The sequence below is a fragment of the Tinamus guttatus genome, unplaced genomic scaffold (assembly GCF_059628265.1).
Source record: "Tinamus guttatus ecotype Peru unplaced genomic scaffold, ASM5962826v1 Tinamus_guttatus_pri_ptg000446l, whole genome shotgun sequence".
Lineage (NCBI taxonomy): Eukaryota > Metazoa > Chordata > Aves > Tinamiformes > Tinamidae > Tinamus > Tinamus guttatus.
This window is the reverse complement of record NW_028288980.1, coordinates 404,083-425,284: the sequence shown is the minus strand read 5'-3', so window position 1 is coordinate 425,284 and position 21,202 is coordinate 404,083. Positions and strand designations below refer to the sequence as shown.

Here is a 21,202-nt window from a genome sequence, read left to right as displayed (position 1 = left end):
GCCTTTTCCCCTTCAACCAAGAAAGTCTTGAGGATGGAAATATGGGATCATTTCTAAATGATTGTTCTGCAGTTTCCATACAGATACCATAGACATTCTTCATCTGTAACAATGCTCTTTGAGGACCTGGTTAAAATTCTAGAGTTTTATGAATGAGGTTGGATGAAATAACCACCTCTTCTAGAGTATGAAGCTGTAGCATGTCAAGATTTGGCCTGAAACTGAACAAACTTATTCAAGCTTATTCAAGAAATAGCTTATTGAGCTCTTCCAAAAAAAAATCCCACAAGTTTGATAGTTGTGTTCTGCATGGTTTTAGGAGAGTATCGTTTGGCAACAGCAAAGTTCATGTGGTCGGGGGGAGCTTGTATGATTCTTTTTTGCTTTCCAGCAGAAAACAAGCCCAAGGAAAGAACGGTTTCTGGTAAGAGTTAGCATTAGAGATTTTGCGGAGGAGGCTTGGGGTGATCGCTGGTGGTGGCAAGCCTGATGTGAGGTTTCTCTTTTGTCGGTCTCAGCAGCTGTGTTCCCCGGCCTCCAGACAAGCCAGAGTGCCACCATGGCAGTGGGAGCTGTGTCCTTGTCCCAGCCCATCAACCTCCCTTCCCCGGGATGCAACGTTCAGGGCAGTCCTCACCATCCACCCCAACAGCTACCTCTTCTCTCAGCTGTGGACTCTGAGAGGTAAGACCACCTCTTTTTATTTTGCTGCTTCTTTTTTTTTTCATTTTGAAAAGCCTGAGGAATAACTGAAGTGGGCAGAAACGTTGCTGCCCCAAAGTGATGACCAAGGAAGGAGAAGCCAATGGTGTCATATAGGACCTGGTGTCTGTCTCCATTGAGGGACTTTCTGCAAACACCACCTTGATCTCCAGCAATGACCTGAACAAGCCAAGTCCTTCCAAGTGGGACATGCCAAATTCCAGAGGAGCCCAACAGCACCTCCCAGAAGAGGCCACCTTGGGATCCCTGTTTCACTTCATGTACAATGGGAAACTCTGAACTCTTTCCTCTCAATATTCTCTCAGTTCTGAGTGTCTCTGCAGGAACTTGGCATCTTTTGTCTTTTTAAGAGGAATGGATAATGAATGGAGTTTGTTTTTAATTCTCCAGTTGCAGAGCTTGTTTTATAGTCAGGACTCATTTTTTGCTGGCTAGAAACAAGCCCCCTGGGCTTTGCTGTTTCCATGATTTCATATATTTTGAGTATGAAAGCAAATCACTTGAAAATGGTTTAATTTTCATTCTTGGGTGTTTCATAAGTTATTTTCAGAAGTCCTTCCAATTATTTATATCGTGTATGGTATACATTTCCACTTTGTTTATTGAAACTGAAGTCTGTCAGGTTGTAAGAATAAAGAGACTAAGTAAATAGATTTTCAGTAGTAAAACCAGCAAGATACACTAGCTTAAAAGCTATTGAATTCTTAATATCTGTGTACGGAAGCTTTATTTATAAGGCTTTATTTTGCTGATCTCTCTCACTTTCAGCATTCTAAAGCATTATTATCTGTATTTCATTAATGCATTTCAAGTGTTTAATCTCCTTAAGGGATAGAATGTCAGTAATTTGGAAAGCATAAAATGTCCAATTATAAACCCCAGAAGAATGCACCCTAGGCATCAAATACTAAACAACCGAGCATAATTTTGTTTGAGGAAAGCTGTACTAACTCTGCCAGGAAGAACAGAATGGCTCAGGCAAATGTGGTGAGCCAAAAGCACTTTCCATGTTCAGTCTGAACACTTGAATTCAGACAGACCTGAGACATGGTTAGTTTTTTTTGGCCATTGCACAGGAATCTTGGATCGCCATTTCGTGATGGTCTGAGCTCCCTTCAGATTCCTTGCTTGCCTGTTCCTGCTGCAAGGACCCAGCCTATTTCCCTGGCACTGGCTCTGGTCATCCTTGGAAAACCTGTAAGCTGCTGAAGCTCTCCTGCTTCTCTGGAAACTTTTCTCTCCTAGTGTAGTTTTCTGTCAGGTGAGTCCAGCAGTCGTGTCCGACAAAAGCTGGAGCACCACATAACAGGCAATGTTAGATCAGCAGCTATCGCTATCATAAATTTCATTAAAAAAAAAAAACAAAAACAAAAAAAAACACAAACCATTAGCATGTGATTTCATTAGCATGTTTCTGAAGGGGTGACTCGTGGACAAGCATAGCAGGGAGAGTCAGAGTGTGACTTAACTCATGAAGTCCCTGGAAATTTTGCTGGCCTCAGGATAGTACAGAATTCTGCAGATTAACTATTGTTAAAGTTAAAAAGAACTAGCCTGGAACTAGCTTCTCAATTCTCATATGTCGTGCTACCTTTGTACACTCCCTTTTTTGTCTGCTGTTTCCTGTATACAGAACTGCTCAGGCTTAAAAACAACAACAACAACAAATCAAAACACTAAAATTTCATCTTCACTCAATTTAACAAATGGAAATTTATATCCTAAAAAGAAAAAAATGTACTGCTGTAGTGTTGATTTGATTATAGAACATGTAGCACAAATTAGGACAAATGCTTAGAATGAAAACTAATACAGGAACTCTTTTTTGAATATAATACAGATCATTTACATAAACTCCTGAAAGTAGGCTCTCTTTATACCATGTTGGGGAGGAGTGATGATACCTTGCTTCTGTCTTTACTGCCAAGGCCAGTCCCCATGAACTACAGAGCCCGGAGACAAGAGAGAGAACCAGGAGAGAAGAGGACTTTCTGCTGGTCAAGGAGCATTGGGTTAGGGACTATTTAGGCAAACCCATAAATCTATGGGCCCAGATGGGATGCACCCAAGGCTGCTGAGGGAACTGGCAGGGGTTATTGCTCAGCCGCTCTCCATCTTCAAGAGGTCATGAAGGGTGAGGGAGATGCTGCAGGACTGGAAGAAACCAACATCACTCCAGTCTTCAAAAAGGGCAAGAGAGAGGAGCCAGGAAACTACAGGCTGGTCAGCCTCAACTCCATCCTTGGAAATCTGATGGAACAGCTCATCCTAGAGACTATCTCTAGGTATGTCAAGGAAAAGAAGATGATCAGGAGTAGTCAGCATGGATTCACCAAGGGAAAGTAGTGTTTGACAAACCTGATAGCCCTCTATGATGAGGTGACTGGCTGGATGGACGATGGGAGAGCCGTGTATGTTATCTACCTTGACTTCAGCAAGGCTTTCGACACAGTCTCCCATAACATCCTTATAGGAAGGCTTAGGAAGTGTGGACTGGACGAGTGGACAGTGAGGTAGATTGAGAACTGGCTGGATGGCAGAGCCCTTAGACTGGTGATAAATGGGATCAAGTGTGGTTGGAGGCCTGTGGCTAGTGGTGTCCCACAAGGGTCCGTACTGGGCCCAGTGCTCTTCAACTTGTTTATCAGTGACTTGGATGAGGGCACAGAGTGCGCCCTCTGCAAGTTTGCAGATGACACCAAAACGGGAGGAGTGGCCGACACTCCCGAGGGCTGTGCTGCCATTCAGAGGGACCTAGACAGGTTGGAGAGTTGGGTAGAGAGGAACCTCAATGAGGTTCAACAAGGACAAGTGCAGGGTCCTGCACCTGGAGAGGAATAACCCCAGGCACCAGGACAGATTGGGGGCTGACCTGTGGAAAGCAGCTCAGCAGAGAGGGATTTGGGAGTCCTGACTGACAAGTTAACCATGAGTCAGCACTGTGCCCTTGAGGCCAAGAAGGCCAATGGGACCCTGGCCTGCATCAGGAGGAGCACTGCCAGCAGGTCGAGGGAGGGGATCCTGTCCCTCTGCTCAGTGCTGGTGAGGCCACATAGAGACTACTGTGTGCAGTTCTGGGCTCCCCAGTACAGGAGGGACATTGAGCTGCTAGAGAGGGTGCAGCATAGAGCAACAAAGATAATTAAGGGACTGGAGCATCTATCATATGAGAAGACTAAGCGAGCTGGGCCTGTTCAGTCTGGAGAAGAGAAGATTGAGAGGAGATTTGATCAACATGTTCAAGTACCTCAGGGGTGATTGTAGGGAGCATGGGGCCAGGCTCTTCTCCGTGGTGGTCAGTGACAGGACAAGGGGTAACAGGTGTAAGTTGAAACATAGGAAGTTAAATCTCCACATGAGGAAGAACTTCTTCCCTGTGAGGGTAACAGAGCCCTGGGACAGGCTGCCCAGAGAGGCTGTGGAGTCTCCTTCTCTGGAGATCCTCCAAACCCACCTGGATGTCACCCTGTGCCACGTGCTCTGGGTGTCCCTGCTGGAGCAGGGGGTTGGACTAGATGATCCCTAGAGGTCCCTTCCAACCTCAACCATTCTGTGATTCTGTGATTCGTATGAAAATGTGAACCAAAGGCCATAAACAGTGGCTTGGACAAGCATGTATTAGGCTATTTATCTTCATCTCATGAAGCAGACCTGCAGGATTTAGGGACACAAGCAGGGAATTTGTTCCCTGTGGTTCTTGAGATGCACCTGGGACCTTCAAGAGCCAGGGCTGACCGATCGAGCATGTGCCCCTGCGACCTCATTCATTTATTGGGTTAAAACTGGTCCATGCCATCCTTGTGACTTTGGTAGTGCTGGGTTGCCAGGGACAAGGGGATGGAGAAGTAAGTGGGTGGCTTCTCTTCCACTTTTATCCACCTTGTGATGGGAGGGTAACTGTAGAGAGGGTGGCACAAGACCCTAAGTCTAATTAATGTGAAAGTCTGGCCTGAGCATGGGGACCTATCTTATACCACTCTGGTTCTGCATGAAAAACTGAGTGCAAGTCAGGCCTCCAAGAAACTGCTGCACACATCAAAGAGAACATGCACAATAAAAAAGCAGACTTACATTTTGATGGTTCCAACTGTTAGGGTCTAACTTTCAACACTCACCTGATTTGCAATAATCTCTGGAATACTGACTGTTCAATGAAGAGAGCAAGTGATCATATCACCCAAAAAATCATGTATACAAAAGGGAATATATATTTGGCTTTGTTTACTCTTGTTGTTATAATAAAAGAAGATGAGGCATACAATGAATTTGGAAAATAATCTACTTAAACCCCAGAAGAAACAAGTCTGTTTTTATTTTATTAACATATGCTACTCAGTGGAATAAAACTGTTGGTGCTTGAATTTTTTTTGCAATAAGCATGAATGTCTGTGGTAGCAAAACAACAACAACAAACCCCCCCCAAAAAAACCAACATACATCTGCTTTTTAAAGCTCACTTCTGTGCAAGAAATAACATGTTGGCAGATATGAGACTAGGACAGAATTTTTGCATGGGCATTGTGCTCCATGCAGTTTTTCACCTTTCTGTGAACCATAGCTAGTGGTATGGCCCTGAGGGATGACACATACAAGTTTGACACAATTTCTAAATTCTATAAGTTGGAAGGAAAGGCTTAGGACTGAACCGTCCAATTTACTGTAATGCTATAATAAGGTCAGTGACAGTGCTTCTGTTTACTTCTATGATTATGTGGTTATATTTCTTTTATATCTCTTTCGTAACACAATAAATGCCTCTAAGGCAGACTTCCAGACACAAGAGCCCCTGAGGGTATCCAGCCAAGGAATCAGGACATCTAATAATGTTCATACATTATAAAGCCCTTTGTATGTGGCATACAAGGGACAGCTCTTGGAAAGCCTTTAGTTAGAGATCTTAACAGTGAGGTTTTGAAATCAGTACAGTAATTTCTTTCCAGACTTGGGACACTTGGGAGAATTGGCTGCTAAAAGACATTATCTCCTTTTTTAGTTAGTGAGGAAATGACAGCAAACTGTTGCAAGCTCAAAGAGTGGAGGTGAGCAGCAGATATAACCCTGAGCTTGGGCCAGAGCCAACCTAGCAAAACTTGGGATTTTTCTGCACTCCATTTGTCTCTTTTCCAAAAGCATTTTCTTTTTTTTTTTTTCATTTGCAAGAAACTCAGTTCTCTAATACAGATACATCCACAGAAGATGCAGAGGGAGCTTTTAAAGTATTTTGAGACAGCCCCTCACATTTCCCTTGCTTAAATTCCACTCTTTTTTCTTCTTCTAATCAAAGCACATGCTTGGGTGCTTGTCACAAGAGCTGTTCTTTTTTTCTCTCTGGCCCCTTCTTTGGGCTAGATGGACCACTGGTTTGATCGGTTATAGCAGTTCCTGTGTTCCTAAAGCTTGAGAATCTGTATCTTGAAAGGGATTTTTAAACACTTACTAATGGCTGAAAAGAAGGATATAGAAGTGACGCCTGGTGACACATGCGGTCATCTCCCCCAGACACCACGGGGATGGAAGCCTGCTGTGGGATCATTGCTATGCAGAGTGCGAGGCCCGTGGAGAGCAGCAGAGCTGTATGAATGCAAATTTGTTGGCTGAACAAAAGCATAGACTTCTTTTTTTCCTACAAACTAAGATGTTTCTTTTAGGGATGAAGACTTTTTACTATTTGAGGAGAAAAAGGGAAAGACAAAAATCAATTTCAACAAAAAATCAATGAAGTGTGTTATCTCATACATAGGTATAACGTTGTTGTTTTGGCCAAATAGATGCATGCATGACTTTGGGGAAATTATGTTTGATTTTTAAAAGCAGTGCTTGGAAAAATATATGTTTCTCTGTTTTTAAACCATGTCTTTAGGGTTGTCATTGGTAGCTAGCTGGACTTAGAGTGAAATATGTCGGGTTTCCGTAGCACAACTGAAAGTTTTGCTTTCTCAGCAGTGTGGTAGGGAGCTGCAAAATCACTAGCACATAATGCAGAGAGTAGAACTAGCATGTGGAGTGACAGACAACAAAAGTGGTGTTGAACACAAAGACCTGTAGAGCTGTCCGACACTGTCCGTGTTTGCCTAGAAGTAGAAGGCAATAGAAGGGAAGGCAGCACTGGATGAGACACTGGGGCAGGCAGCAGCCTGCTACAGACAGCTCATTACTTTGTCCTCCATGTAGCCAAAACTGCCACTGAAACCAGGTGAGAGGAGCACATCCTCAGCTAGAGTCTATCCTCTATCCTCAGCTAGAGGATGTGCTAACTTCATAACATTTTTCTGTATTCCCAAGCTATTGCTGCCTAGTAAAATGCACTATAAGTCCAGCCAGTTTAAACAGAGCTTTAAATCATTTAAAAATCTTTCTAAGGAAAAATACAATCTCTGAAGACTGAAGGTTTCAGCTTCAATGTTTTGTTTCCATTTTGGAGGTGTAAAGTTTGATCTTGTGTAAATAATGGCATACACTCACTTTTCTAGTGCAAAGTTGAGGAAAAAAAAAAAGTGGACAATGAAGATAAAGCTGGATCCAGCACAGCAACATTGTTCCTGTCTGAATTTCTGGTAGTACCACTGTGTGCTATACTTTATCAGGGGTTAACTATAAGTAAACTATGTCTTCTTTTTACCTCATTAATAAGCATATGTAATTACCTTTCTTCCTTTTTTTAACAAATTTTGCTCCAAAAACCTTCTCCTTGGCCCCATGATGCCCAAGCAATTCAGTACAGCTGTCTCAAACCATAGGAGGTTCTGGGTAAAGTACATCTGGCATAAAAGCTCGGTTTTTTCTTCCTTGCTACCCAATACACATTTACAATTGGTGATCTACTACATGGCACTCAGCTAAAATAAGCTCCTACTAGCACTAGTAGTTTATCCCTTCCCCTCCCTTTCTACAGGTTGCTCAGGACACAGCCACGGCTCTTGGTGACGGTTTCCTAAGGGTTACAAACTGGTCCCGATTGTTTCAGAAACCAATTAAATTTGCAGTTCCCCCAGTAACACCCTGTGATTAATTTGGGGACAAATCTGTGGTGAAGTAAGTCCCAAGTTTTCCTTTTGTTAGACAAGAGGGAAGTGCAAATAGATATCTATAGTCACCCAAATGATTAAGCCAGGAATTCGTGAAGTGATTCATAAATCACTATAAATACCACCGAAGTCTACTAAAAAGGAGTCCTGTCTGGCTACACAAAGTAGGGTATTATCACTGGGGGGGTTTTTTACATGTTAAATCAAATGCAAAATCTTCAGAACTGTGCTTTTCATTTTGAGTTTTGAAAAAAAAAAAAAAAAAAGATTCTTTTCCCGGCTTTTCGCCAGTGGTTATACCATTCTTCAATGATTATTTTGCACAAATGAATCTTTAAAATACAGAGGATGATATACCACATTTTTAAAAAATAATGATAGTTGACAAAAGATTTGTCTGTGTATTATTCTTGATCTCTGGCTGCAAATCAACAGTCATTCCTCATGATGGGTATGCAAAGAGCTATCTCCAGGCCTTCTCAGAGAGATATACAGCCAGACAGCTGAAACACTTTTTAAAAACTGTCTAAAATTTTTATCACGATACATGTACCAATTTTACCTTTTTCACTGTTAATCTCAACTATTATTATGGAACACATGTATATTTTATTCTTTCACTCCCCAGTCTGACTCAAAGCCTACACTTACTGGTTGTCAAACAAAAAGATATTGGAAGAAGCTTCTCAGTAGTGACACCTTTATTTTCTCCAATTATACAGCATATGTGCCATAATGTATGTCTTTTTGATGTAAGCATGAAAACAACAGAAAGACAAACCAAAATGTATGTAATACGTTTAAGAAAAAGATTGGTAAATGAAAGCTCAGTAGCCAGTAAATCATACAAAGTCCATTTGCTATTATACAAATATAAGTTATGGATCTGACAGAGATGTAGTGACTAGTTTTCAAACAAGATCAAAATCATATAGAGGATATGTGACAGAAGTTGATTCTGAGGAGAAGATCTCAGGTGTCCTGGGTTTAATTTGTGCTATCCATACGATGGCCCTATCCAGATGTGTTATGTGGGAATACCCATGTTTGTATCCACTCACTGTCCTGCAGAAATAACTTTTCCTTTCCTTTCCTTTCCTTTCCTTTCCTTTCCTTTCCTTTCCTTTCCTTTCCTTTCCTTTCCTTTCCTTTCCTTTCCTTTCCTTTCCTTTCCTTTCCTTTCCTTTCCTTTCCCCTTTCCTTTCCTTTCCCCTTTCCCTTCCCTCCCCTCTTTTCTTTTTTCTTCTTTTTCTTTTTCTTCTTTTTCTTTTTCTTCTTTTTCTTCTTTTTCTTTTTTTTTCTTTTTTTTTTCTTTTTCTTTTTCGAAGACAAATGTCTAGTGGACATTTCGCCATCTGGTACAGGGAGCCCAGGTCTTGTAACGTAAGTTTTCCATCTGCAAAAATGGCTATAGCACTTACTTGGAAAGTGCTCTGGGGTATACAATTTCAAGGAAGTGCAAATTACAATAAATTTTGGGTTAAACTCAGAGTCCGTAAAAGTCCTGGAAAATATTTTGTACTCTTAACAGTTCTGGCAGGGATAGAGCTATGCAAATATGCCAGCAAAGTGACAAACCTCTGTGGCAGCTGCACTGCAGATTTCATTCTGAATTCTGCTTCTCCTGCAGGCCTCTGAGTCCAGATCAATATCGTGATGCCATCAGACCCTCCTTAACTTGAAGTGATTTAACACTTGGTTTCATATACATTATATTGGCTTTAGACTGACAATTTTCTGAAAAGCCATATATAATACATACAAATTTCTATGAAATGGTGAGACTTGCACCTGGACAAGAACATCATCGAGCCAGTGAACAGAGTTTGTAGGTGCTAGTAAGAGAGGAGAGGAGTTTGTTGACAGATACAACTGTTAAAATGCCTTGCCATTAGACACCTATTAATGCTGAGATGTCGGTTACAAACTCTCTTGTGGAAGTTAAAAGGAGTTTTCTACCATAAAGGTGCAATTCACCCTTTGATTTCACAGGGCTCAAATCTAATGACAGGTCACATTTGAAAATGTCTACATATCTGGGCTGCACACTGTTCTTTCAGAAATCTGTATCTGCACACACTGCTAAATCGTATACAGTTATCTTAAATATTAAGCAGAAAGCATTTTTAATTCTTATTTGTGTAGGATTTTACGTTTTGGTCTTTTTCTAGGTTTTTTGCTCCAGCGCCTTCTCCTCAACACGTCAGCCCACGGAGGGTCCCCGTCCCACCCGCCCTGGTGCAGAGACCGACCCCTCCTCTCCCTCCACAGCCTACAGGAATGCACCTAAAGACGTACACGGCAGCAGCAAACCCTTCTTGCCAACCAAACAGCCTCCACATCCAAGGTAAGAAAGAAAAATCTTCATCACTGGTGTTTTGTGTTGAGTCACTGCTGCTTGGCTTCAAGTCAGGCATTTTAAAAACTGATACTGATGTTTTCAAAGCACCTTTCCTGTGGCTCTAAGAAGCAGGTTCAGGGCCTTGTCTTCAGACTCCCTTAAAATGCTCAGCTTAGCTACTCCTTATTCATCTTACAAAGGAGTTACAGGTTTCTCCGTTTAGTTATTTTTGGAGCTGATGGTAAAATATAACTTCAAATAATTCTGTTGTGGCCTTTGATTTTAATTTTCAAATGTGTTGTTTCTGATTGCTCCCAACTCTAAACATAAACTGTTAACAGGTGTTCCAGAAACTGAATGTTTTTCTCCCTTTCACTTGGTGAGCGATGAAGAATCCTTCGTTCGCTAGCACGTCTTTGCCTTGTGTTCTCACTTGTACTGTAGAAGCGGCTTCTACATGCTTCCTCTTTCCATTTTTGTTCAATCACATGTAAAGGTCTAAAGCCAAGAAGAAGGTCAGCAATGATTGAAAATAATATCAGGTTGTTTGTTTTGTTTTGTTTTGCTTTTAGTTGATATTGGAATGGAACAGTAACTACCTTAACATTTTGTAAACGTGATGACAGAAGAAATTTTATCCCCTCAACTCCTTCAAAATGTGGTTTGTCATTCATATGCACAAGATGCAGAGCACTTTCCTAGTCCTCAGGATTCTTTTTTATCACCTCTTCTGAGAGTTATCATCATAGAAATATTAGAAATTTTCTTGAGAAAGCCAAGATTTCTCTAAGGTATTTTTTCATTTAAATTTATTCTTTGCCACTGGAAACAATCTCTTCAGGCACAGGGATGAGTTTTCCAAATGAGAGTGAGGGGGAAAAAGCAAAGTCCCAGTCCTGTCCTCTTCCCTGGATCACACTAGATAATATATGGATTAGATCTGTGCCAGGTGCTCCTCTTCCAAGAGCTAACTCAGCACTAACTAGTATTAGGAGAACATGAGGTTTACGAAGGCTGTTAGTTCCTGTTGGCTTTCTTCATCTCCTGATTAAAGAAGCAGTAATAATCTAGAATATAGCATCTAGAGTGTAGAACATAGATTTTTAATATACTGTTCATGTGCCAGAGCAGGTCCAACAAATTCATAGCCTTCCCATTTCCACAGCATACAGTATTTTACTCAATTCTCTCTCTCTCTTTTTTTTTTTTTTTTTTCTGCATGAGTGTTTGGTAAAATTCATCTTCCAGAATGGCATCCACCCGGATGAACTCAAGGTTTGATAATTGCAGGTCTGTCATCCTCCTTGGAACAAAAGTAGTCTTTGAGCGTAATCGCCTTGCTGTGGTTGCTGTTCCCCACAGGACTCATACAGCTTAGTGCAGTACGTTCTGCTACCTCTGATGTGGGGTCTGCTCTTTACAGCAGTCTCAAGTAGTGCTAATATATCTCCAGTCTCCCCCTGCAACTGTACACACGGGAGCTGAAAGGACAAAAGACATGGGCCACTAAAGTCATGAACACCCAAGAGAAATCTTGAGAGTTCCCTCTTCTTCGGGGATGTTGCTTACATGGACCAGAGCTGCACTTTGCATAGGTAGAAGTTAATTGTTCCTAATTATTAATTCTTAATTATCTCCAGAGTGGCCCAAGCACAGACGGACTCAAGGGCTTGGCCTCTCGGCTCAGATCTTATGTCCTCCCACATTATGTTACTTTCCTGTGCATGTTTATTGATGGCAACAGATCTCTTCACTAAAAACTAGTATGAAAACAACGTGGAATAAAGTTGTTAACCTTTTATTTACTGTGGAAAAATGTACAAGGAAACCGTATGTTGAAATAACAACAGTCATGCTTGGGGGTTAAGCATTTTTTCAAATGTGAAGTTACCTATTGTCGTTCTAAGAGCTATCTATTCAGAATGTCCCTCCAGCTCAAGCACAGCTGCTTCAGTCCTATGCTCTATGCTAAAAGCTTTGCCCTGTATGCCTCATTTGCTTGCCTGCGCTTTCCCTTCCATGCTGCAAAAACAAATGTTTTGAGAGTCTGTGATTAAGTTTTCCCGGTGCTTACACAAAGATTTCCCACTTCTTTGCTCACATCTTTGTAATGCAGAAGAATACCATGGAGCTATTTCACCAGCCTGGACTATTCCATGTATATTAGGTGACTGTGAGAAGCTCTGTTCGTTTCTGTCTCCTGCAGTTCATAACCTGCCTTTTCATGATTTAAAGGGCTGTAGCTGTAGCCACTGAACTTTCAGCCCAGTCTGCCACCAAACAATAGTGACATTTTTCTGTCTCAATATGCAGTGTTAAACTTGTCAACTCAGTTTAAACTGGCTGTACCAAGGAAGAAAGGGTTTCATCTCCAGAAAACTTGTTGAACAAAAATGTTTTTAGCAATCGGCCTTACTGAAAGCTTGAGCATCTCAGAAGCCCATGATGATAAGAGGACTAGCATTCAGACAGAAGGAAAGCTTCCAAGCTAGTCTTGTGTATTAACAGCTTCCTGCACTGTTTTTCCTTTAATAATAAAATCTCACAGACAAAATTTTACTTTTCCTTTCATAAGAAAGATAGCACTAAAGACACTGTCTTGTGAGATCCACAGTTTCAGTTGCAGCACATAACTGTGATGTTCGGAAGTGATGGCATTACTGAGCTGCGGTGTCCTTTATAGGATTACTGTAGGCATTAAATCTGATATCCTGAAGTGCTGGAGCCCACAGTATGGAATTACTGAATTACTTGCCAGCCTTCTTGCATCCCCAGCATGCTGCGTTATAGATGCAATGACAGAGGGCCCTGTTCCTCTAAATGTGCATATGAACTTTTACAGCAAAGCACAACTGCAGGGCACTCTGCAGAGCTACTAAAAACACATGTTCCCCCGTGCACAGGCAGTTGTAGGAGCAAGCTATTGCCCCAAACAAATAAGGACAGGTAAGTGAGGTAGGAAGGGAAAGGACTGTAGTAGAAACTGTTGCTTCATAGGTTACTGTCTTGACCTGCATATCGTGGAAAGTGTGGTAGACCTCTTTGGGGCATGAGCCAAGCTCACTTGATTTTGTAGGCTTCTGATAGCATTTGAAAAGCTCTGCACTAAAAATATGACCACTCTTTAAAATTGTGCATACAGCTTAGGACATATATGTTTGTGAATTAAGCTGATGACCAGTGCTAATGGAATAATGGAATAAAAGATGCAAAATAGGTAATAGGAAAAGTTGCCTTTTTTTTTTAATTTTTAGCAACTATGAATTACTGGACCTAGTACTATAGAGGAATTATGCTATTGACAGCTACATTTTCACAGAAAAAAAAATCAGGTTTAAATAAATGTGTTGTTATAATATCAAATTGCAACTCAGTAGTGTAAACGCCCAAAACATTTGTAGCTTTTCATACTCACAAGTCAATATGGAATAACAATTAGTGTTTCAAGTCTCTGTTCATTCATTTCCCCTGTCATGTGCGAATGCTACCAAATGATTTTTCCTTTTTTATTTTTTGAAATTCATCAAGTGGATCCATTAGAAATATGCTTGAAATGAACACAGTTTTGAATTGCTTCATGCTGAAGACAGCTATTGTAAAAATTTTACATGATTTTAGTAGCGAAGACTACTCATTAGTAGTGTACGGTTCTTAATAACAATTGTAATTTTTAATTATTTTCTTCAGAAATATTTGTTGTTGTGTTTTGTTTGTTGTGGCACCAGACAGGGATCTGAGAAGGAAATAACTGTCCTGAAACCAGTCAAAAACTTTTGATCTTCTGGCATTGTTAGCTATGGAAGTTGTTTCTCCTTACCAACTGGAATGAGAACTTAGTCATAACTTATTCAATGGGATCAGGATTCTGTCACACACTTGTATGGACTAGTATCTCAGTTGTGAATTTGAGACAGAAGAGAAGTTGTTAGAGTAAATGTCTATTCTATCTATAAATATTTTACTTTTCTCAAGAAATAATTTTATCATGCCAGAAAAAAATAACTGTTCGTTCTGTGTCATGACATCATTTATTATAGGTGCAGTGCTTGGATGCAAAGAAACAACTGAAGTAACTCCATGTGTGTGTGTGCATGTTTTAAATGCTTATATTCATTTTCCATGCCAGAGGGCACTACTGACAAACTCTCTATTATAATTCCCATGTTTGCAGCTGGCATTTGCCTTATAAAGTGACTGGGTAATTAATGGTATTGAATGCATTTGAATAGAAACAGTTGTTGGTTATTTAAATGAAAACATTAAGAAACATCTGGCTGAGTGGTAATGAAGCCGATGTGTTAAACTAATAAAGCAAAACAAGGTCTGTCTTAAAATAGAGTTTCCACACTGTCTGCACCCCCCATCTCAGTCTTCATGACACATGCCTGGGATGTCACAATTTGGAGCAGTATGATAGGAATTGCACTAGTTTTTATCTTATTGCATGCACTTCATTACACTGAAAGCTCTATCAGGTGTGCTAAATCAGCTCCCTCCTCAGGTTCCCTTCCTATCCCCCAAAAGGATAAAGTTTTGGATACATTATTAGTCAGCATTAAAAGTGCATGATTTTGTGTGTGTGTTGTAATGAAGGAGTATGAATCAAATGTTCATTTTTATGTAAAAGAAATAAGTTATTTCAAGTGTTCCTTTGTTGGAACATGTGTGTTTCTCTATGAGCACCATCAAATTAGCTTGTTGTAGGAACTTGGCTAAATGCTTAGAAACAATTTCTTAGCTATTAAGTCCAAATTTCAGGTTAAATACTACAGCTCAAATTCTGTTTGTAAGTGAAAAGGAGTTAAGTGATTCTAGATTTGCTGCCTGCCAGTGATTCCACATTGAATTGCTCAGAGAATAAAAAGATACTATTTTCCTAACTGCAATCCAGCAAATTCCAGCTTCATTACTATACTCAAACTGAGCTTTTTGGTCTAGCTTCTGCTCCTAGTACAATGCAGAGATATCTAATAGTTTAGCAAGAGAGAAGTTGTTGCAATACAGAGTTGAAGTCCTGGGAAGAAAAGTTTTTTTCTAGAATTCCACTAAGAAAACCTTTCTGGCATTTTTGTTTGTTTTGTTTGCTTTTTGTTGCTTGTTTTTGTCATTTTTCTCTGAATAACTGAAGAAGATCAGGAGAGGGGAATGAACTTCTGTTCTACTCTTTCCTAAGTACGTCCCTCCAGTTTGTAAGCTGGTTGTTTATAACACTGAATTATGAAATGGATACACTGGACTTATTTTCCAATAATTAAAAATTAAAAATATATTTTTAAAAATAAAAATTAAAAATAAAAATTATTTGGTGTTTGCCAGTTGATGAAAATTCTGTGTGCTCTTCACTGTTTTTTTTTTACAAAGTAGTGGTTAATGGAAGAGTGCGTCAAAGGTGGTAGAGCTTGGTAGGCAATATTCTTTTACTTGACTGAGGAATGAGCAAACCCATAGGATGTGACTCACAATAGCTTAACCCCAAGGTAAGCTGTTTTTTTTTTTTTTTTTTTTTTTGCCAGAATCTAGGAATAGTCAAAGTTGATGCCAGAACGTTCTGCTGCAAGAACAGGATGCTGAGAAGAAATATGTAAATAGCAAAGGAGAGAGAGCAATGTGAAAAGACATTTCAGCAAGTGTCTTGAGGGGTCCTGCCAGCTGGCTGTGACCAGTTGGTTGTTTCTGTTAACTTGTCTAACTCAACATTCACAGTGTGCTCTGTTGCTGATTCAGAGAACAGTTGTTTTCAAGGGCATTTTCAAAGGTGGAAACTGTTAGTAGCTAATCAGCTTCTAAATCGAGTTTGACAGAGCTATTGTTTTTTCTGTCTGTCTATTTTATTGTACTAGAGTTGTTTCTTAAATGTCAGGACAGACCATTGAAGGACTGTTGGTTGTAAATTATTAACATGCTTTGTAAACTGCCCAAGTTTTCATAGTATCATGGGAACCTTATGATTGGAAAAGACCTTCAAGATCAAGTCCAACTGTAAGCCCTTCAACACCCTGCCTAGTAAATCACATCCCTGAATGCCTTATCTACACATTTATTGAATGCTGCCTGGGATGGTGACTCCACACTTGCCTGGCAGTTCCCATTAAACTATTAAAAAAAAAAAAAAGTGTGCTTGAGCTCAGGACTATTAGTGCCCACAAATCGTGCTAGAGATGGTGAAACATGTAAGGGTCCAGTCTTTCAGGACTAAACACAGAGTGTGTGACTTGTGCCTGCTGCATACACTTGCGAGTTGCTGTGGAAGAGGAAGCATGCTTCTGCTTTTTAATAAATACATATATTTTTTCTGCTTCTTATAAAGGCAAAAATGCTCTTTTTTATGCAAGTTTTCAAAAACTATATTGACAGCTGTGTGAATATTTTTCCACATAATTGTTTATCTGATCGAAACTGTTAAGACATGCAAAAAATAGGCTTTTATCTAATATATGTACACCACTATTTTTAATAAGACTAATAAATAGTTTTCAAAGTCTTTATTGTTATCTAGAAACCTCCATAAATTCCCTTTTGCTCTCTTAAGTAGAAGTTCAGGCTATCTTTTCTTATCTGCAACCTTGGCCCATTCAGATGCATATTAATTCTTCCATTTCAATTCCAGCACATCTCGTGTGCCAACATTTGTATGCTTCCTCAAGGCACCGACAGGAAGATAACCTCAAAGGAAAAATAATTAGACTCATAAAATTCCTAAACTGTGTGTTCTTCCTCCCACTTGGCAGGAAATCAGTTTTATCACCTCATGTGATACAGCATGTTTTCTAGTGCATCTTTTCTATTTCTCCAACCGTATTACTTACAAAATACCTTATCTGCACATAAACATTATCAACAGTCCCATGTGGATACTTCCCCAGGGAAGTTAATGAAAATACAAAAACATGTAAAGTGCTTTATGATTTCAACATGCTTTTAATCTCAGAATATCCCTGTGGAGGCATTTGAAGTTGGAAGATTTATTTGGGAATGGGAGTGTGGAAATGCACTGATTCCAATTTTTGATTTTTAAAATATTTTTATTCATAAGCCAGAACTGGGTATTCCATGTGATTTTGAATCACAAGTAATAAATTAAAGTGCTGATGCCTATGTCCAGGCATCGTTTAATACCCAAGATATTTAGATGCATCACTCTCAAATATCAATAGGTCATGATACCATATTTCATGCTTCCCATTAAAAGACCTTCTCTACTCATAGTCTTCTCCTTATGCCATCAGGACAGCTGGTTTTTGCTTTCTCAGTTTGTAAGCATCTGTACTTTCATGGCAGGAAACTAGTCGTTACCCCTCCGTTTTTTATCACTCCTGGTCAGCAGTAGGTCCCAGGCATGAAAGCTGAGCGCGCATGTGGTGTTAATGTGCATTTCTATTTCCACAGTTTGGATATGCCTGAACTCATGGAAAGCTGAAACAATACCTGCATTGGCTGTCCCTGTAACAGTCAAAATTAGGGCTCCTTATTTCCACCCTGTGCTAAAAGTCCTTCAAAGAAAGTCTGCAAACATTCATAATCCCTGAAAATATCAAAGGCATTTTCATTTTTTATCATACCCAAAATAAACTGAACATTTTTGTGAAAGGAAGGGGAATTGTTTAGGTTCTTGAATTGTAAGGCATTACCTGCTAAATGGAGTTTATATATCCTTTATATATCCTTTTTTTTTCACTCATTTCAGTGTTCTAAGAGTTTAGGGAGGGTTTTTGTTTGTTTGTTCTTGTTGTTGTTATTGCTATTGTTATTGACCTTACTAAGATAAAAGGAATTATTCTGGAAGGATAATGTCATCTGAAAGTTGGCTAACTAGACTGGCAAAAAGAGCCAACCTTGCACATCAGTGTTCTCAGTTATGATGTCTTTGGAAGAAACTTGAGACACAGATATTTAAGTCCTTAACCCTATTTTGGGTTGCTTTCTGAGGTGGGGAAACAGTGACTTTTGGTATGATCATCCACTGCACATCCTACATAAAATGACCCACTAGCCCTTTAGATGATAAGTTATTTGCTTAGAAAAACTGTAGACATTATTTAACTCTTGGACCTGTTATTTGATAGTCAAGTCCCACAGCTTCTCTTTGAAAATACAGAGGTAGTGTACTGTCCTTTTTCTTCAGTTTCTAGGTAGGGAAAGAGAATGGTGAGAGCACGCAGAGAACTGGCAGGGAGGACCTTGGTTCATGACAACCCAGGTTTTCTTGAAGGAAATATGTCCTTTAAAACAAAATTATAAGGGTTTCATTTCTGACATGATCTAAGACCTGTGATTTAAGTATTATAGAAACCAGAAGTAAATGCATAGGTTAGAGTCTTTAGCTATAAATTCCAGCCTTTATGAAGCCTTTATCTCAAAAACAAACTTAATACAAAGTCATTAGGTGATGATCAAGTAAGGATTCCACAGGCAAGATCTCCAGGCCAACATACTGCTGAATATCTGACTGTCACTCCACTTCCCTGTTTTACCAAGATCGGTTTTGCTTATATAAATGCATATTCTGTAGTGGATTTCAGTGTTAATTTATTCAGTGCTTGTGTGGGTCTTCTACTTTCTTATTCTTCTACTTTCTCAGCAGGGTTCAATCTTGTGCTTTTACCAAGTCCTTGTTTGGGTAATTTGCCATTTTTTTGCCTCAAGTGACTGCTTAGCTAGTTCAGCTAACAGCCCTGTGCAAAGTCTGAAGAAGATAGAGACCAGGACTGCAGAGAAGGGAGAGATTTCCTGCAAACTCTCATCATCTAACCAGTCCATGCCTCTCACAAATCATCTTAGCTACAGTATATTCAGGAAGCAGAGTGTGTTAGGAACTAATAACAACTGAAGGAAGTCATAGAGAACTTCATATCAAAGCTGCTTTCCTGGCTAAAAATCAACCGAAGTTTTGTTGCTGCCACAGTCAGGATTTTTACCTTTCTTTTTACATGGCCAAGGTCCTCCCGCCCCATCCCTGGCATCGCTGTCCAGATGTTTTACTGACTGTCTTCTCCTCGTTTTAGGTTTTTATGGACAGATTCAGACTTTCTGCCCTCCCCATTATGTGGACACTCAGAAAAACGTGCAACATGGTCTATCTTGCAATATGGTTCCTCCTTTTGAAGACTGCTTAGCTCCCACACCAGTGAGCCAGGCAGGGTCTGGTGCCTTCCATCGAACCTTTTCAGCTCATTCTGGTATTACAGGTAAATGGCAATTGTGGACAGTCCGTGCATTTTTAACACCTCTGCTGTGTCTGTGAGCATGACTTGGACATATCAGACTGCTGATCGTTAGTTCTGTCTGAAAAGGACAGATGATGCGTTCCACAAAGAGGAGATGGTTTTCAGATTTTTGTGGAGCAGCTTGGGGTGACCAGCTGCAGTGGTCTCCGTAACATCTGGCCCATGGGCAGATTGTGTGCTGTTGTGGGCTTCTCCAGGCTCCAAATTCCCTGTGGGTCAGTCACCAGGTCATATATTCACTTTGAACTACAGTCCTTTGAGTCTTGCAAGATATTTTTGCAGGCACTCCACTCTCCTACCAATATTGTAGTAAAAACTGAGATGACTCCAACTGTTGGTTTGGCTTTCTGCATATTTTTTCTTGGTCTTCAGTTCACTTGCTCACATCTCTGCGATGAGTGCAACCTGTGTGCACATTTTTCTATGCACGCTTGGTTTGTCTCTGTTTGAAGGAAGGCCATTTGCATGTGGTTATGGAAAGTTACCTTTGTGCAGATGATCAGCTTAACACAATGGAGTTATTCTTAGGGCCTAAGTAGAGATTAAAAATTGATGCATAAGTTTTGTTTTGTCCTTCTGCACAAGAGGAATTCACTTAGAGTGTGTCGTGCTTTGAAAGCTATGGTACATCTTGGTCCTTCAGTAGTGCAATGAAAGGCCAGTGAATCTATCACTTCTAAGAAACAACTATTCAGGTATATAAAGATATCATCCAAAAGATGAGAGATGGGCTTTTTTTAAAAAACAAGCTGTTATTCCCATGTATACCCTTGGGTTTTATTTTTATTGAAGTTACTCATGTGCTGTGATCCTAATTATGGCAAATGAATCCCACAGTATTTTACTATCTCTTATCAGGTATTGAGTAGGATGAAATTCCATAGCCAAGCATGATGTATAATTTAAAAATCATCACAGCTCTAGCAGCTATGTGGCCCAGATCTGATGGGCAAAGTCATAGTTGGCATGAAACTTCTTATAGTTCATATTTTGTTCTGATTGATAGTACTGAAACACCTCACCTAGCAAGTTCTGTAAGTAATAAATTAACATGTATATTACTTGCTTATTTGTCTATTTGGTTTAAAGCCATGTCCAGTTCTCTGCATAAGATTTCTTCATTTTTTTTTCCAGTTTATGATTTTCCACCGGGACCCACAGGTATCTTCGGTGATTCAACTTACAGCCTGCCTGAAGACAGCAGTTTCCTACAAATAAGTGCAATGGATCGTTGTCCCAGCCACCTTTCTTCCGTCTACACAGAAGGCTAATTCGTTCCCACTCATATTGAACTTAATTCCATATCATCTTGCCCTTTTGATATTTCACTATCAGTTTTTCTCTCCATAAGACTGCCATGTATGTATGGGGATATGGGTGAATATACATACATACTGGAGAGGAAGACACGCAATCAGTGGGCATTCATCATGAGTAAACTTTGCCAAATGTTAGTAATTGTTTCTTTCTTCTGAAATGCTCTACAATAAATCTTCTTGTTTCTTCATTTTTTATTCCTAAAGGGAATTCAAAGATTTAACAAGAAATCTGCTTTTGACTGTAATTCTTTAAATTAATTGATGTAATCATTGAAGAATACAACTTTAGAAAAAAGGAATAAAAGCAGAGCACACTATCAGCATTTCAAAGGCACACAGCTGTTTGCACAACCTGTTTACTTGTGATGCTTCCAAAGTTAAACATACACCAGCATAAAAAGGGAAAGCAATTAGACATACACCCTAGCACCACACATTGGAGGTATTGCTGTGGCTTCTTTTTAGAGCCAAAGATCACTAATACTGATTTCTTACTGACCTTTCCTCTGTATTTTAGGCCATATGCAATGGCATTACAATTTTACCAATATTCCTTCTAATCCAATGCCT

General features: G+C 39.9%; 1 protein-coding gene across 1 annotated transcript in view; it reads left to right on the top strand.

The window, feature by feature from the left end:
- The window catches only part of GLIS3 (GLIS family zinc finger 3), a 124,708-nt gene extending 104,124 nt beyond the window's left edge, over positions 1-20,584 (top strand). The window contains exons 7-10 of the mRNA XM_010223129.2: positions 519-684; positions 9,920-10,095; positions 19,092-19,274; positions 20,448-20,584. Coding sequence (XP_010221431.2) covers positions 519-684; positions 9,920-10,095; positions 19,092-19,274; positions 20,448-20,584 — 662 coding nt within the window. The remainder of the gene's footprint in view (positions 1-518; positions 685-9,919; positions 10,096-19,091; positions 19,275-20,447) is intronic.
- The last annotated feature ends 618 nt before the right edge of the window (positions 20,585-21,202 follow it).